The sequence below is a fragment of the Ilyonectria robusta genome, assembly GCF_021365365.1.
Source record: "Ilyonectria robusta strain PMI_751 chromosome Unknown BGZ61scaffold_3, whole genome shotgun sequence".
Classification (NCBI taxonomy): Eukaryota; Fungi; Ascomycota; class Sordariomycetes; order Hypocreales; family Nectriaceae; genus Ilyonectria; species Ilyonectria robusta.
The window spans coordinates 344,049-356,116 of NW_025764437.1; the positions used below are offsets into that span (position 1 = coordinate 344,049).

At 54.0% G+C, this 12,068-nt stretch overlaps 3 protein-coding genes across 3 annotated transcripts; all 3 read right to left on the minus strand.

The window, feature by feature from the left end:
- Window positions 1-47: 47 nt before the first annotated feature.
- On the minus strand, window positions 48-3,471 carry BGZ61DRAFT_527700 (uncharacterized protein; the record flags this gene model as incomplete). Its single annotated transcript, XM_046253152.1, has 6 exons — window positions 48-1,036; window positions 1,081-1,476; window positions 1,522-2,703; window positions 2,755-3,047; window positions 3,123-3,343; window positions 3,424-3,471. 6 exons carry the CDS (start codon window positions 3,469-3,471, stop codon window positions 48-50), a joined length of 3,129 nt encoding a protein of 1,042 aa, XP_046109135.1.
- Window positions 3,472-5,892: 2,421 nt separating this feature from the next.
- BGZ61DRAFT_490337 (uncharacterized protein) lies at window positions 5,893-6,711 on the minus strand (the record flags this gene model as incomplete). The annotated part of the gene is made up of 3 exons (XM_046250326.1): window positions 5,893-6,194; window positions 6,247-6,348; window positions 6,393-6,711. The coding sequence occupies 3 exons, from the start codon at window positions 6,709-6,711 to the stop codon at window positions 5,893-5,895; spliced, it is 723 nt and encodes a 240-aa protein (XP_046109136.1).
- Window positions 6,712-7,537: 826 nt separating this feature from the next.
- On the minus strand, window positions 7,538-9,332 carry BGZ61DRAFT_473089 (oleate hydratase; the record flags this gene model as incomplete). Its single annotated transcript, XM_046248416.1, has 2 exons — window positions 7,538-8,448; window positions 8,492-9,332. The coding sequence occupies 2 exons, from the start codon at window positions 9,330-9,332 to the stop codon at window positions 7,538-7,540; spliced, it is 1,752 nt and encodes a 583-aa protein (XP_046109137.1).
- Window positions 9,333-12,068: the final 2,736 nt, after the last annotated feature.

Consider the following 12,068-nt stretch of genomic DNA (forward strand, 5'->3'; position numbering starts at 1 on the left):
TGTGCAAAGAGGGTATCATAGCGCTCTATCTTTGACATATTACTCGTTTAATGCACCAGCCTCTGCCGCGGGAATGGCGCCGCTTCCACGTCGACCTCTATCAATCCCTTCTCATTCAATGACGTGCCGTGATCCGTGATTGGTGTAAACTTCTTCGTATGTGCCACCTCCTGTCGACTAACTCGGGCCTCGTCCCTGGGAATCCACAGTACAGGCTTGGGCAGCCAGAGCTCAGGCGGCCAGTAACTCGAAAACCCGTGATCTTCTGGGTACTCCGTGTCGGGAAGATTGTCGTCGGGAAGCATTTTGCGCAGGGCAAGGAAGTCTTCGTAGATCTCCGGGTGCATCCATCGCTTCAGGAAGCTAGGGGGCTCGTCGGAACCCTCCTCGTTTCCTGCAAGGCCCAACTTGTTCAAAAAACGCATCAGACCCGAGTCTTCCGCTTGCGCCTTTAGCTTGTCCTTGGTACTCGTCTTGAGCCAGTCGGTAAGAGCCGACCCCATGCCACTCGCGCCCTCGATGGCTCTGTCGGTTGGGAGCGGTGCACCGTCATCGTCAATGTCGGATAGGATATCCAACTCGTCCTCGCCAAAAGCCAACTCCGTGTCGTAATAATCATTAGCAGTGCCTGCATCAATGGGTGGGTTCGCTTCAGCCTGCTTCCGTGCTTCAGCGGCAGCCTTTTCCTCCTCTTGCAACTCTTCTTCCAGCGACAATGTTTGCGGTAGATTCTGCAGTAGCGGCGTGATGGAGTCGCTAAGCGAGAGATGGACAAGACCGGTAAAGACGAACAGCATGAGCATCATAACCATTGGTATGAAAGCAAACTTTAGCGCGAACAAACCGACAAGACAAATCTCCGCCATGTAGAGCCCGACAATGATGTGGAGCAGAGCACGTGGGTAGAAAAGTCCTTTGGTGTCCAGCTCAGAATCGAAGACGTAGAGGATATTATATCGATAAATCAGACCGACAAACGACATGCCTGCACAGGCGAAGAGAAGCACCAAAGGCGCAATGCAGGCATAACTAAGAGCTACATCATGTTAGTTTTGTCTAGAATAATGAGGAGCGTCTTACCAATGACGGCCATGTTTGTATAGACCGGGTACACACCACCAAAACGTGGTGGACGCAGGGTATACCACACATTGAAGCGGGCCCTCGGAACCTGGGCGATTTTGGAAAATATAAACTGTCGCAGGAGTTCAAAGATATGCAGGATGCCCGTAGCACCAACCGCCAAGCATTGCACAAGGATGTAGGACAGATAAAAGTTTGACGCCTTCGGGAGGTTCTTGGCAAGAAGATCCTTGGCGGAGACGGGGTTCTTGAGGATGTCCATAAAGGCGGCCGAGGCAGCAGATGTAATTGTGGTGATGAGGAAAACCTGAACGACTTGGAAAGCGAAATATGCGTTTTGGACGAAGAGTTCAACCAAGACCAGGGACGGAATTCCTGCTTGAATGGCACATACTAAGGAGTGTCAGCGATGTAATGACTTGGAATTGTGATGCGTACCTCTCAACATTGCCGGCACTAGTGACATCCAAAAGGATAGGGCAATGGCCGGGACGAAACCTTGTAGGAAGCCAAGGATAGGTTTCGGCAGCATAGTCAGCCACGTAAGGAAAAAGACGTTTTTAGCCAAAAAGGAGACGTTGGAGATGATGCCGATGAGCACACACGGGATGGCCCAGAAAATAATGGCGACGATGACAAGGCCCATGATGAGGAACCGGCGGATAATGCGCTCCCACCACCTCATCCTCAGAGCACTCCAAACCACCTCGTCCGGGCGGATGCCTAGGATACGCGGAGCCATTTGTAGGGGGCGGTGGTGAGCGACGGCCTGGTGGGCGGCTTGGGCACTCTGCTGCGAGTCAAACTCGATGAACGCGGCTGGGAGAACAGAGCCATCGCCCCGGCGTAGCTGACGCCGCAGCTTGAAGATTTCCACGTTCAAGTCCTTCAATCGGGTGCGACACCACCTGATGGTGTCGACACGGCGTCCATAGTTGGCCAGAGGTCGGTGATGCGGCCGGGCCGTGACGGGGATCCATTGAGCGGCTACAGAGCCACGAACGTCGGGGAGATCTGGGTCAAGCCCATAGGGGTGGACATAATCTGGGTCCTCGACTTTTTCGAGCGGGTCCTGGAAGGTGTTTGGGTTTGGGGAGAACTCGGTCACGCTTGACCCAAGTTCTAGACCAACCTCGACTCGACGCGTTAGCCCGGGCTCATGCTCAGCATCGGGTAGTCGTTCAACATCGGGGATTGGGTCGACGTCAGGGGCGGTTGTAAAAGACGTGGGTGAGGGAGGATCGGAAGCTTCGACGGAGGTGGAATTGGAGGTGGAGCTGGAAGAGGTCGTTGTTGCAGATGATTTCAGCAGTTGCTTGTTACGGGCCTTGTTTGCCTTTTTGATAAGCTCGATCTCGGCCTTTTCAAGGCGAATAGCCGTTTGCTCTCGCTCCTCGACAAGTTTTACCAAAACTTTCGAGGTCCTGGGAATCCAGACACGCTTGACGGTGTCACCGTAGAGTTTCCGGATTCGGGCTTCGTCGAGATACTTTTTGGGGACGCTGGTGAGGAGGACAGTCCTAGAGGACAGGCGCTGGGCATAGTGGGGAGATGAGAGATATGCCTGGCGGACGTTGATGTAGTAGATGCACTCTCTTGAAATAGTGAAGAGGACGAATCCTAACAATGTCAGTGGCTGAGGGACAATGAAGGGCAAAGGGACAAATTTACCAAAGTACACCCAGGCGACAGCAACGTGAGCATATAGGCGCTTGGCTTCCTTGAGATTACCGAGTGTCAAAATATCGAGCTGTTTAGACTTGTTGCCTCCAGTTATGTGGATGGGAAACAGGATGGGCCAGGTGATGCAAATGCCAACGAAAAAGATGTTGCGGAGGACTTTAAGATAGCGCAGAAAGAAGTAGCCATCGATGGAGCCATGGTTAAGGATAAAGGTGTCTGGGATTTGGAAGAATGGTTTGACCCAGTTGAACCAGCCCGATGGTAGGGTAGGACTAGGGATACTACATGACAACATGTTACCAACAAGTTACAGTGGCACGGCATGGCAGTTCGAGCGACTGGTTGAGTTTACTTACTGCGGAGAACGCAAGCCAGAATTGGCTCGAGGGGAGTAGACACGGCGGGCTCTGGGTCGGAGAAAGGTGAAGACGATGAGACAGACGGCGGCATAGATGACAACAGGGATAAAGGTTGCGCCAAAGGAAGCTAGAGAAGCGGACTTGGAGTTGGACGAGGTACTGAGGGTGCCGCCATCAGAGCCATCTCTTGCAGAACCTGTGCGAGAGTCACCGGAGTTCTAAGAAGGTTGTTAGGATACGGTCAAGTCGTGATGAGTGCCTGTGGTGTTGAGGAACCAAGACATGGGTGGCAACGCACAACATCGATCCTCGCGACGAGGTGGGCGACAGAGGATGTTATCCCCATGCTAGGAGAAGACTGAGGAGAGGTGAGTGAGGGTAGTTGCAGTCTGAGTTGCCGATGAAGGAGTAAATCAGTTGGTGAAGCGAGGCTGGGACTTGGCAAGTTGAAAATAAAGCCGGCGGTCAAAGTCGCATGCGTGGCGGCATTGTCACCTTACGACAGAGAAGATGTCGACGGTAAGGAGGCAGCCCGGCATCTGAAGCGACGCAACTCGGCACAAGGCGTCGGGAGAGGTGAAGATGGCAGATGGCAAGGCTGCTGGTGTAGGTGATGGCAGGTGGACGAAACAAAAGGTGGGGGGAGAGAATGTCGACGGGATGTTTGAGAGGAGGCAGAGTGCGTGATGTCGCGTCCCCGGCTGGTAAGGTGCCACTGTGCGGGCGGATTCCCAGCGATGCAGTAGCGTAGGGGTCCCCTGTGGCCTGGGCCGTCTTTGGCTTGGGTGCTAGGCCTAGTGGGGGTGAGCAGCCGTGCCTCGGGAGAGAGGAAAAGGTCGAGTTTGCGAGTTGTGTGTCTGTGGGTATCTAGAGTGTGTGTGTGTGTGTGTGTGTGTGTGTGTATGTACCTATGTATGATGTACGTGTAGTATGCATATACGAATATATGTACAATATAATACCTATTAGCCAAGAAAGATGCGGCTGATGATGCACACCCAGACGTCAAACCCCTCTGCTGACGGCGGGCTTCATCCAGCCACACCAAAGAACCATTCCTTCAATTGGCAACCCAACGCCAACCCGATTCCACTCCGCGGGTACTACCAGGTACACCCATCAGGGACCAGGGGGAGCTCCGAAGCGATTTAATCCCTGTGCGCGGTCGCCGGTCGCTTCTGCGTGCAAACGGGCAGCCAACCACCGAGTGTTCGGGGGGCCGGGTCAGGGCTTGTTGGACAGGACTCGACAGGACACCCGACGGACGACATTTTGCACACCATCCATCCGGATACAGCATCGAATAGGGCAATCAGCAGTCAAATCTCTCCTCGCGAGGAGTGACCAATCTTGAAACCCCATCGCGATCCCTGCCCCCCATCAAACCCAGCCGCCAATCACGCGCGGAAATCGCACCCGCCCTTTGGCTAGCGCCACTAGTGCCCTACAGCTACAGGGGCCACAGGGGCCACAGGGGCCACGCTTCAGCGCCCAGGCCAAGGGTCAGGTCACCTCCAGGGTCCATCCCCCATCCGCCACGCCTGGATCGGGCTTTGCCAGCATGAGGGCCCCATCACCGTGGCGACGCTTCTATTGGCCTGGCGGCGGAGATGCCGTTCTTAACTGCGGTGCAATGATATGATGACTGCATCCATGCCGCAGACGAGCAGCGACCCGTCATGACAAGTCAACTCATGAATCGGGGCTGAATGCGCCACAACTGCTCTGCTGGCCCCCCCTATCGGCTTCAGCCCCCGCCAGTCCCCCAACGGCGGCGGTCCCGAAAGTTAGACCTGCGCCGCGTCGCCTCGTTTGTGCTAGACCGACTTTCACTAGTTTGCAAAGAATGAGGAAAACGAAAGAAAAGAGGGAAAATGAGGCCCTGGAATTCAGATCCCCTTCCCCATATCCCACCATCCACGTCATCTGGCTGCCTCCCCAGGCCCAGACTACTGCTGCACATGCCTCGTCCGCGCTACGAGACCTTGCCTCCCCAACGGCTGTGCTGTATGTCTCACCTCCCCTCCCTAGCTCTAGCTCTTCCAACTGCCACCTCGTCTCCATCCAAGAGCCGGCAATTGTGCTTCCTCTACGGCAATTGTAGCGCAGTCATTGATTATAGGTACCCGATCTCAGGATATGCACCTTCGCCTCACAAGGCGTTGAACCCTTTATTAGGCTTTCAACCCCCGCTTGTACCTGTCCCTGCGCCTCTGGATCGCCCAACTCTAACCTAACCTGTGCCCTGGGTTCAGCCGATAACGTGAAGTTACCATGTACAAACCAAGACGGAAGTGTAATCTACGTACCAATAATTCTCACAGTATGACACCAGGACACCATGACACCAAATGACATCCTCGCCATCTCGCTTCCACCACGTTAGTCCCCAGATCCCTACACTCCAGCGACCTCTCCTGTGACCTGTCTCCTCTGCGCGTCTCACCCAGCCACTCCCATGCACGGCGATATCAAGTCCTCCATCAAATAATGGATCAAATACCCGCCATTGAGCCCTCATGTTGCGTCACGTCCACCTCGCTTAGCCGTTACCGCGTCTGTGCGCTAATAATCCTCCTTGGCGCCATCACCGTCGATCAAGGCCAGCTCGGTCTCGGGAAACAACCCGTTTCTCAAGACGGAAATATCATCTATTCTAAGTTAATTCAGTATTCCCAACTCAGCTGAAACAAGAGTGGCGAGGCCCCATTGGCTACGGGTATCTAAAAGTACAAACCTTCAACATTCAGCTCCACGCCAAACCCACCTACTGCATACAGTGTCCAGTCGCCGCCTGCATCAGCAACAGCGAATACTGTCGGTGCAGGAATCCTGCAAATCCACCAAACGGATCTGGTTTTTGCGACGCCCCCTTTTCCCCATCGAATGTTATCATCTTCATCTGAAAGACTGCCACGTTCTTCTCCTTGTCCAGGTCTACTCGGAGCTCCAACATGTTGTCCACATGGACCGGTGTCGGTGTGTCTTGTCGAGGGTAGAGGCAGGCTCGGATTGTCAGGGACTGGGGTGTCTTTTCTAACACGTGAAAGTGATTTGTGATGAATGTGCCTACGCTGTCAGTTATTGTTGATAGGTCGGGGTCTCGAGTCTCGAGTCTCACCTGGCTCATATGTGCTTTTGAGAAGGTCCTCCTTGGTCCATACATCTTCCGCGTTGCTCTCATCTTTAAAATACTCCATAATCTTCCGCTGAACAGTATACCCTATGTCGGTCAGTCAAGTGGACTTAATCTTTGGACTCACGCACCGTATCGTCCCCACATCCCACCGCTGTATGCCTCGACTAGCTTGCTCCCTCCCTGTTGAGCATCTTCGAGTAGTTCCGCTTTGAGCTGCGAGAACGGCACCCTCCGTACGCACATGTCGTGAGAATCGGGATTGTTGTAAGGGTTGATCTGCTTGAGGATAGGGTGGCGGAAAAGATTGTCGGTTTCGGGTCCAAACTCTTCGAATTGACTCTTGCGTGTCCAGAACCAGAAGCCAGCAGCACCAGTGGCGGAGACGCCTGCCACAGTCTGGCCGATGCCAAGAAGACGCCTTCCAGTGTTGAATGAAAGGCGAGCCATTGCGACGTTCTGACTTCGGTTGAGTAGCTCAAGGTCGAAAAGAAAGAATACAAGCCAGCATTGAAGAAAATCTCAATCAAGGTCGGTTTTCTTCATGCTTCTTGGCATTCGGATAGATCTCAGGGCGAATTGTCCGACAGACGCCGATCGCCGAGATGTATGGATGGGATCCACCTTGAAGTTTTAGACTCGGGTTTCGGGTTGATAGTCCGAGGAGCGAGCAAGGGGTTATCTACAAACAGATCAATTGTATTCCTCGTGTTTGACGAGTTTCCCTTTGAACAATCAGTAATTGGGTGGAAATTGAAGCGGCATCTGCGTAGTAGAAACCCGGGTGTTGTCTGTCGTGAGTCGTGGTTTGGACCTAGTTGGCGCAATAGGGTAGCAAAATTAGGGAACCGCGTCCATTTTTATTGCAACCATCATCAGATCAATCGGATTAAATCAAGAGAAGCTTCTACAAGTTCAACGATTTTATTTGTTGGCTATTTGTCAACACATATGTCATGTGCGTACTGTGGCTGTTGAAATAGTGTAAGCATCCCTATTCATCTAGAAGCTCCTCCAAATCGCACATCAACACCAAGAAACCAGATTATGAGAGCCAATACTATTCATTCAAGTTAGACTCCGCGCCAGAATCCTAAACTAAATATACTTTGCGGGATTAAAAAGACAACAGGTTCATCCCAACCCTCGAATCAGGGTACTTCTCAACCAGAGTGAAAGGGGTTCGTTCTGTAGCGTTCCAAAATTGATGTCATGCCGTCCAAAAGTCATTTTTGCCGCCTTGCGCCTTTTTTACCAGCCTCCAGTGCACTTTCGGTCAGGTCATCATGGTCTTGAGTGCCATTCCCAACGTTACAACCGAGTGGTCCTCGCCCTGGACTCCCGGCGGCTGCTTGTCGACTCCCATGAGCCCGTACACGGCGAGCTGGGCAGATCGCACAGAGTATTCCATGGTAAAGGTCACCTCCCGCTCAACCTCGACAAATTGCCCCATCAACCCGAGGTTCTTGCTGCCGTCGGGGATGACCTTTGGGCGGTCTCCTTTCTTTCGAGTAAGGAACGGACTGCCGATGAGGGGCATGAGGCACGGGATTGTGATGGACTTTTCGAGTGTCGGATGAATGGGGTATGCCATCAGACAGAGAAGTTCTGTCAAAATCTCCGCGCCGGTGCACTCCAGCATGGGCTTCTTTACATGCCGTCCTGCTTGGTCGGGGAACAGACCGTATCCCCAAAACACAAACACGTCGTCTGGCTGGTCCTTGAAGTAAGGTTGCTGCGGGATGGTGAGGGAGAGCATCCAAGGACAATCTCTAAAGGTGATGAGAGGCACAGCCCCAGTCAACGTGCCAGTCCAGTCGCGGAGGTGCTGGAAAAACGCCCCGTCCCGAAGAGTGGTGGTAAAGGACAGCCAAGTCGACTTGGAGGGCCGGTCGAAGAATGCCTCGGGGTTTCCAAACGTCCTAGGGCGCTCAAAGGAGAGCTGGTCCCAAAAAGTCCACGCAGGGTCCAATTCGTGGGGAGCCGAGTCTCGAAGCTCCATCGTCGGAGGCGGCTTGGTGTTGGAACCATATCCCATGCCAGAGGTGAGTGATCCAAGGGTGAGAAGGACAATATCAGAAGGTCCGAGAATGAGCTCGACGTCTGAACCCCCTTGCACTGTCCTGATTGCGGATGCCCTAAAATCAGAACCCATGTCCTCAAAGTCCAGCCCAGTAACCTGGACGCCTACTCAAGTTAGATAAATCGTAGCAAGGATCAATCGACTTACCTTGTCTAAAATCCACATCCATGGCCTTTAGATACTGGGACAGCGGTTTGATAATGGCCTCAAAGTCCTCCTCGGGAGCTTGCTCGACGCCGGACAAGGTGCCCATGTTGGGGAACTCGTGGAGGAAGCGGTGCAAGCAGCGCCTGAACTCGACGGCGCTGCACCAAGGATGGAACCGGTTGAGCGACGACCACAGATCCCAAAAGTTGGTCTCGAAAAAGTCTGGCGCAAACAAGGCCTGGATCTCAAGTCCCTCGAGCTCCTCTTCCGTCTCCAGCACCACCCGCATCAGGTCGCACTGGTTCTTGACGCTGAGACCCATGGTGCTCAGGTCAACTGCTTCCGGATGGTCGACTCCCATGCTGTCCACGACCTGCCTGACGAGTCTCGTCCCCGAGGCCCCAAGCTTTCTCCTGGCGCGGTTGAACTGATTCATCTTGTCTGCCAGCGTCTGCCCCTCCGTCGTTGCCGGGACCTTTTCAAGCATGCCGTACAAGCACCTATACGTTAGGCTCAACTTTCGGATGGCCGACACGCGGTATCCCGTGTCCCACGACGGCTTCGAAAAGGTGGCCATGGAGCCGCCTGGCTTGGACGACGCCTCGAGGATGTGGATGCGGTCGCCGGGAACTTGAGCATCGTCAATCAGATACACGGCGGCAGCCAGCGAGGCGATGCCGCCGCCGACGAGCCATACATCTGGACCGGTGGAGTCTCTTGGCGAGGAGTCCTGGGGTGAATCCTGGGTTGAGTTCTGGGGTAAGCCCTGGGAAGAGTCTTGCGGCTCGGAGCCATTGGTGGTGTTTACGGCGGCCGTATTGGGCTCAGGTGTCTCCTCCATTCCGCGATCCAGCAGGCGCTCTAAGCCAGATGGAGGAGATCTTCAACACTGCGGCGTGGAGGGTCCTTTTGGCGGATAAGGCGTGATCGGGGAATTATTCTGACGGTATCCTTGGAAGCAAAACGGCCGCGATGTTCATGTCTTTCGGGAGTAGCCTGCAAATCCGATCCCCCGCCCCAGATCTCTAGGGAAAAGTTTAAGTGACGTGTTGCAAGCTTCCAAAGCACGGCTCAAATATCACGAGATGGAAGAAAAAAATTCGGGCCTGGGATTTCTCAACAAGGCAACTGTCTCGAAGACAGCCTACGCGACCAATAAAAAGGGTTAGCATCCCACGGACGCCATGAATCATGGCCCCGGAAAACCGCTCCAGGCTCTTTGCTGGCGTCATTTTCCACGGCAGACGTTGCTCTGGAGGGACATCGTATGATTCCTGAAGCGGAGCCTTGGCGTTCTACGGAGTAGGCGAGTGGGCCGGCCGTCCAACGGAAGCGGGCCGTTGCGTTGGGGCGGCTGGACGCTGCTGTGCGGAGGCTGCTCCGGCCGAGCGGTTCGGTCGGGTTCAGGGCTTTCGGGGAGCGGAAACTCGCCCGGTTGGAGGTTGGTTTGACCGTGGCATCTCTTGGAGCCGAGTATAAGACCCTGGGAGCCAAGATGGCTTCTCGCCGAACTTGCTTTGGTGGGCTTCAACGCTGGCTTCACCAACACCATGGCCAAAGCGTAGTGGCAGCGTCGCTATCGCTTTAGCGCGGCTTGTCAACAAGTCACAGCGAACGTTGACAGCTTCCACTTGGCCGTGGGACCTGATATGGACCTGATGGACCTGATGGACCCGATACGGACCTAATACCTGCCCAAAAGAACGAAGATATGGGGAATATGGCTCGTACTAGTCCAATCTGCCGGCCAAATGGGCTCAAATTGCCTGCCGACGCACCCTGCCGAACTGTGACGGGTCTCGTTTTGGGCCTTATCGAAAAGCCTTCCATATTTTCTGTTCCTGTTCCCCGTGGTAATGATACCACATCCCACCGGGTGGTGGCCGGCCCCGCAAGTTGGCCGTGGAGTGGTGGATCTGCCACGCTGCATAGGGTCTTGTGAACCACGGGATGTTAGGAATGTTGGATCATGCTGATTCACCGGTGATAATTGTCGCGAAATACGTCATACCTGTCCGGTACCTCTCACAAATATTGGGGACGTGGCATCGTTCTGGTGCATCTGCTGTGTCGCAATTAGATGGCGACGACAATGGCGACGGCAATGGCGAATGTCAATGGTCGGACAACCAGGTTGCACCGTGAGCCGTGGATTGCCGAAGCATGTTTGCGTCTCAACTGTGGGAGCATCTGGTGATATCAGCATATGTTTCATGACAGAGCACATCGGTTGAGGTGAGTTTGTCATGCCCAACGTGTCAGCGTGAATGATGAGCTGTTTGCGTGACATGCGACAAAATCCATGCAACACGGCGAAAATCCGATGCAAAACGGGTAATGCATTGGCCTCAGGTGCCGAGCCTTGGTTGTCATAACACCCGTTGAGCTCTTATACCCGGATTCCCTAATTGAAAATAACTCGCTCCTTGAGCAAAAGTCATGTGGGACAAGGTCCGGCCGAGCCCGGGCCTCCGGCGACTGAAGGGAACATCTTTTTTCAGTCGATCCACCTGCTGATCCGTCGCGCATCGAAAAGGCCGCGGCAAGTGACACGAGATCTAAGAGGTATTTGTGTCAACTGGCAGTCTTCTGTGGACTTCCCTCCGAGGTAGCAAGCTGCGCTAGATGCATTCGGGTGTGTTTGTCCAGAGCAAGCAAGGTAAATGTCCGCAATAGATTGATCTAGCAAGAATGATGCAGCTGCTCGAATTGGGGACGTTGGACATTGTGTTAGGGCTATTCACAGTCCAGTCTAGTCGAGCCTTTTGAGAGGCCTCTGCTTGGTTTAATGTTATTACAAGGCAGAGAGGGTGGGGTTGACGAGGAGATTCAGGATCGACCGTCTAGAATTTTACCAGGATTCCACCTGGCCAGCATGGATTTTGGCGAGTTTGAGGAAACGCAATGCGGCTCCATCATCACATCCCAGATTCGGCACATAGCCGTCCCTGGTGCGGCCCCAGGGCTCGGCGGACTCCCTTGGTGCGTGCCTGGCGTCAATGGTCCGCGTCACGAGCGGGATATGAAAATGCAAGAATTTTGAGCATGAGGCTTTTGTGAGGCTTTTGTGAGGCCCTTGTGAGCCTTTAATGGGCGCTTTATTATTGCCGAAACCGCAGCTCGTGGTCCACTTGTCGACGGTATTGGCCGGCGGTTCCTGGGTCTGGGGCTGAAGATGGGGGCCAAGATGGGGGTGATGGGGCAGATGGTTTACTGATTGATAAGAGATTGACTCCATCAGACCCTCTTAAAGCCTTTTAGCCTTGTTTAGCTTCCAAGTCCTTTTTAATGTATTACGTCGGCGGGAAAAGAAGGCGCCTTGTGGCTACGAACAGAGACGGCGCAGCGAGTCCTGGAGCAGCAAGCGGAGGCCAAGGCCCGATCTAGGCGCAATGCCGGGAGCACCGTGGTCTTTGCATGGGGTTTACTGGTTCGTTTGGGAGCGACGTGGCTCCGGCTTACGGGACGTACGCAGTCGAATCTGTTTGTGGTCGAGTCTGGAATTTTAGGACATGGGGGTGATGATGGCATCGATCCCTGGTTATGTTTTTAGTCCGCAGGAGTAGGATTACCAGAA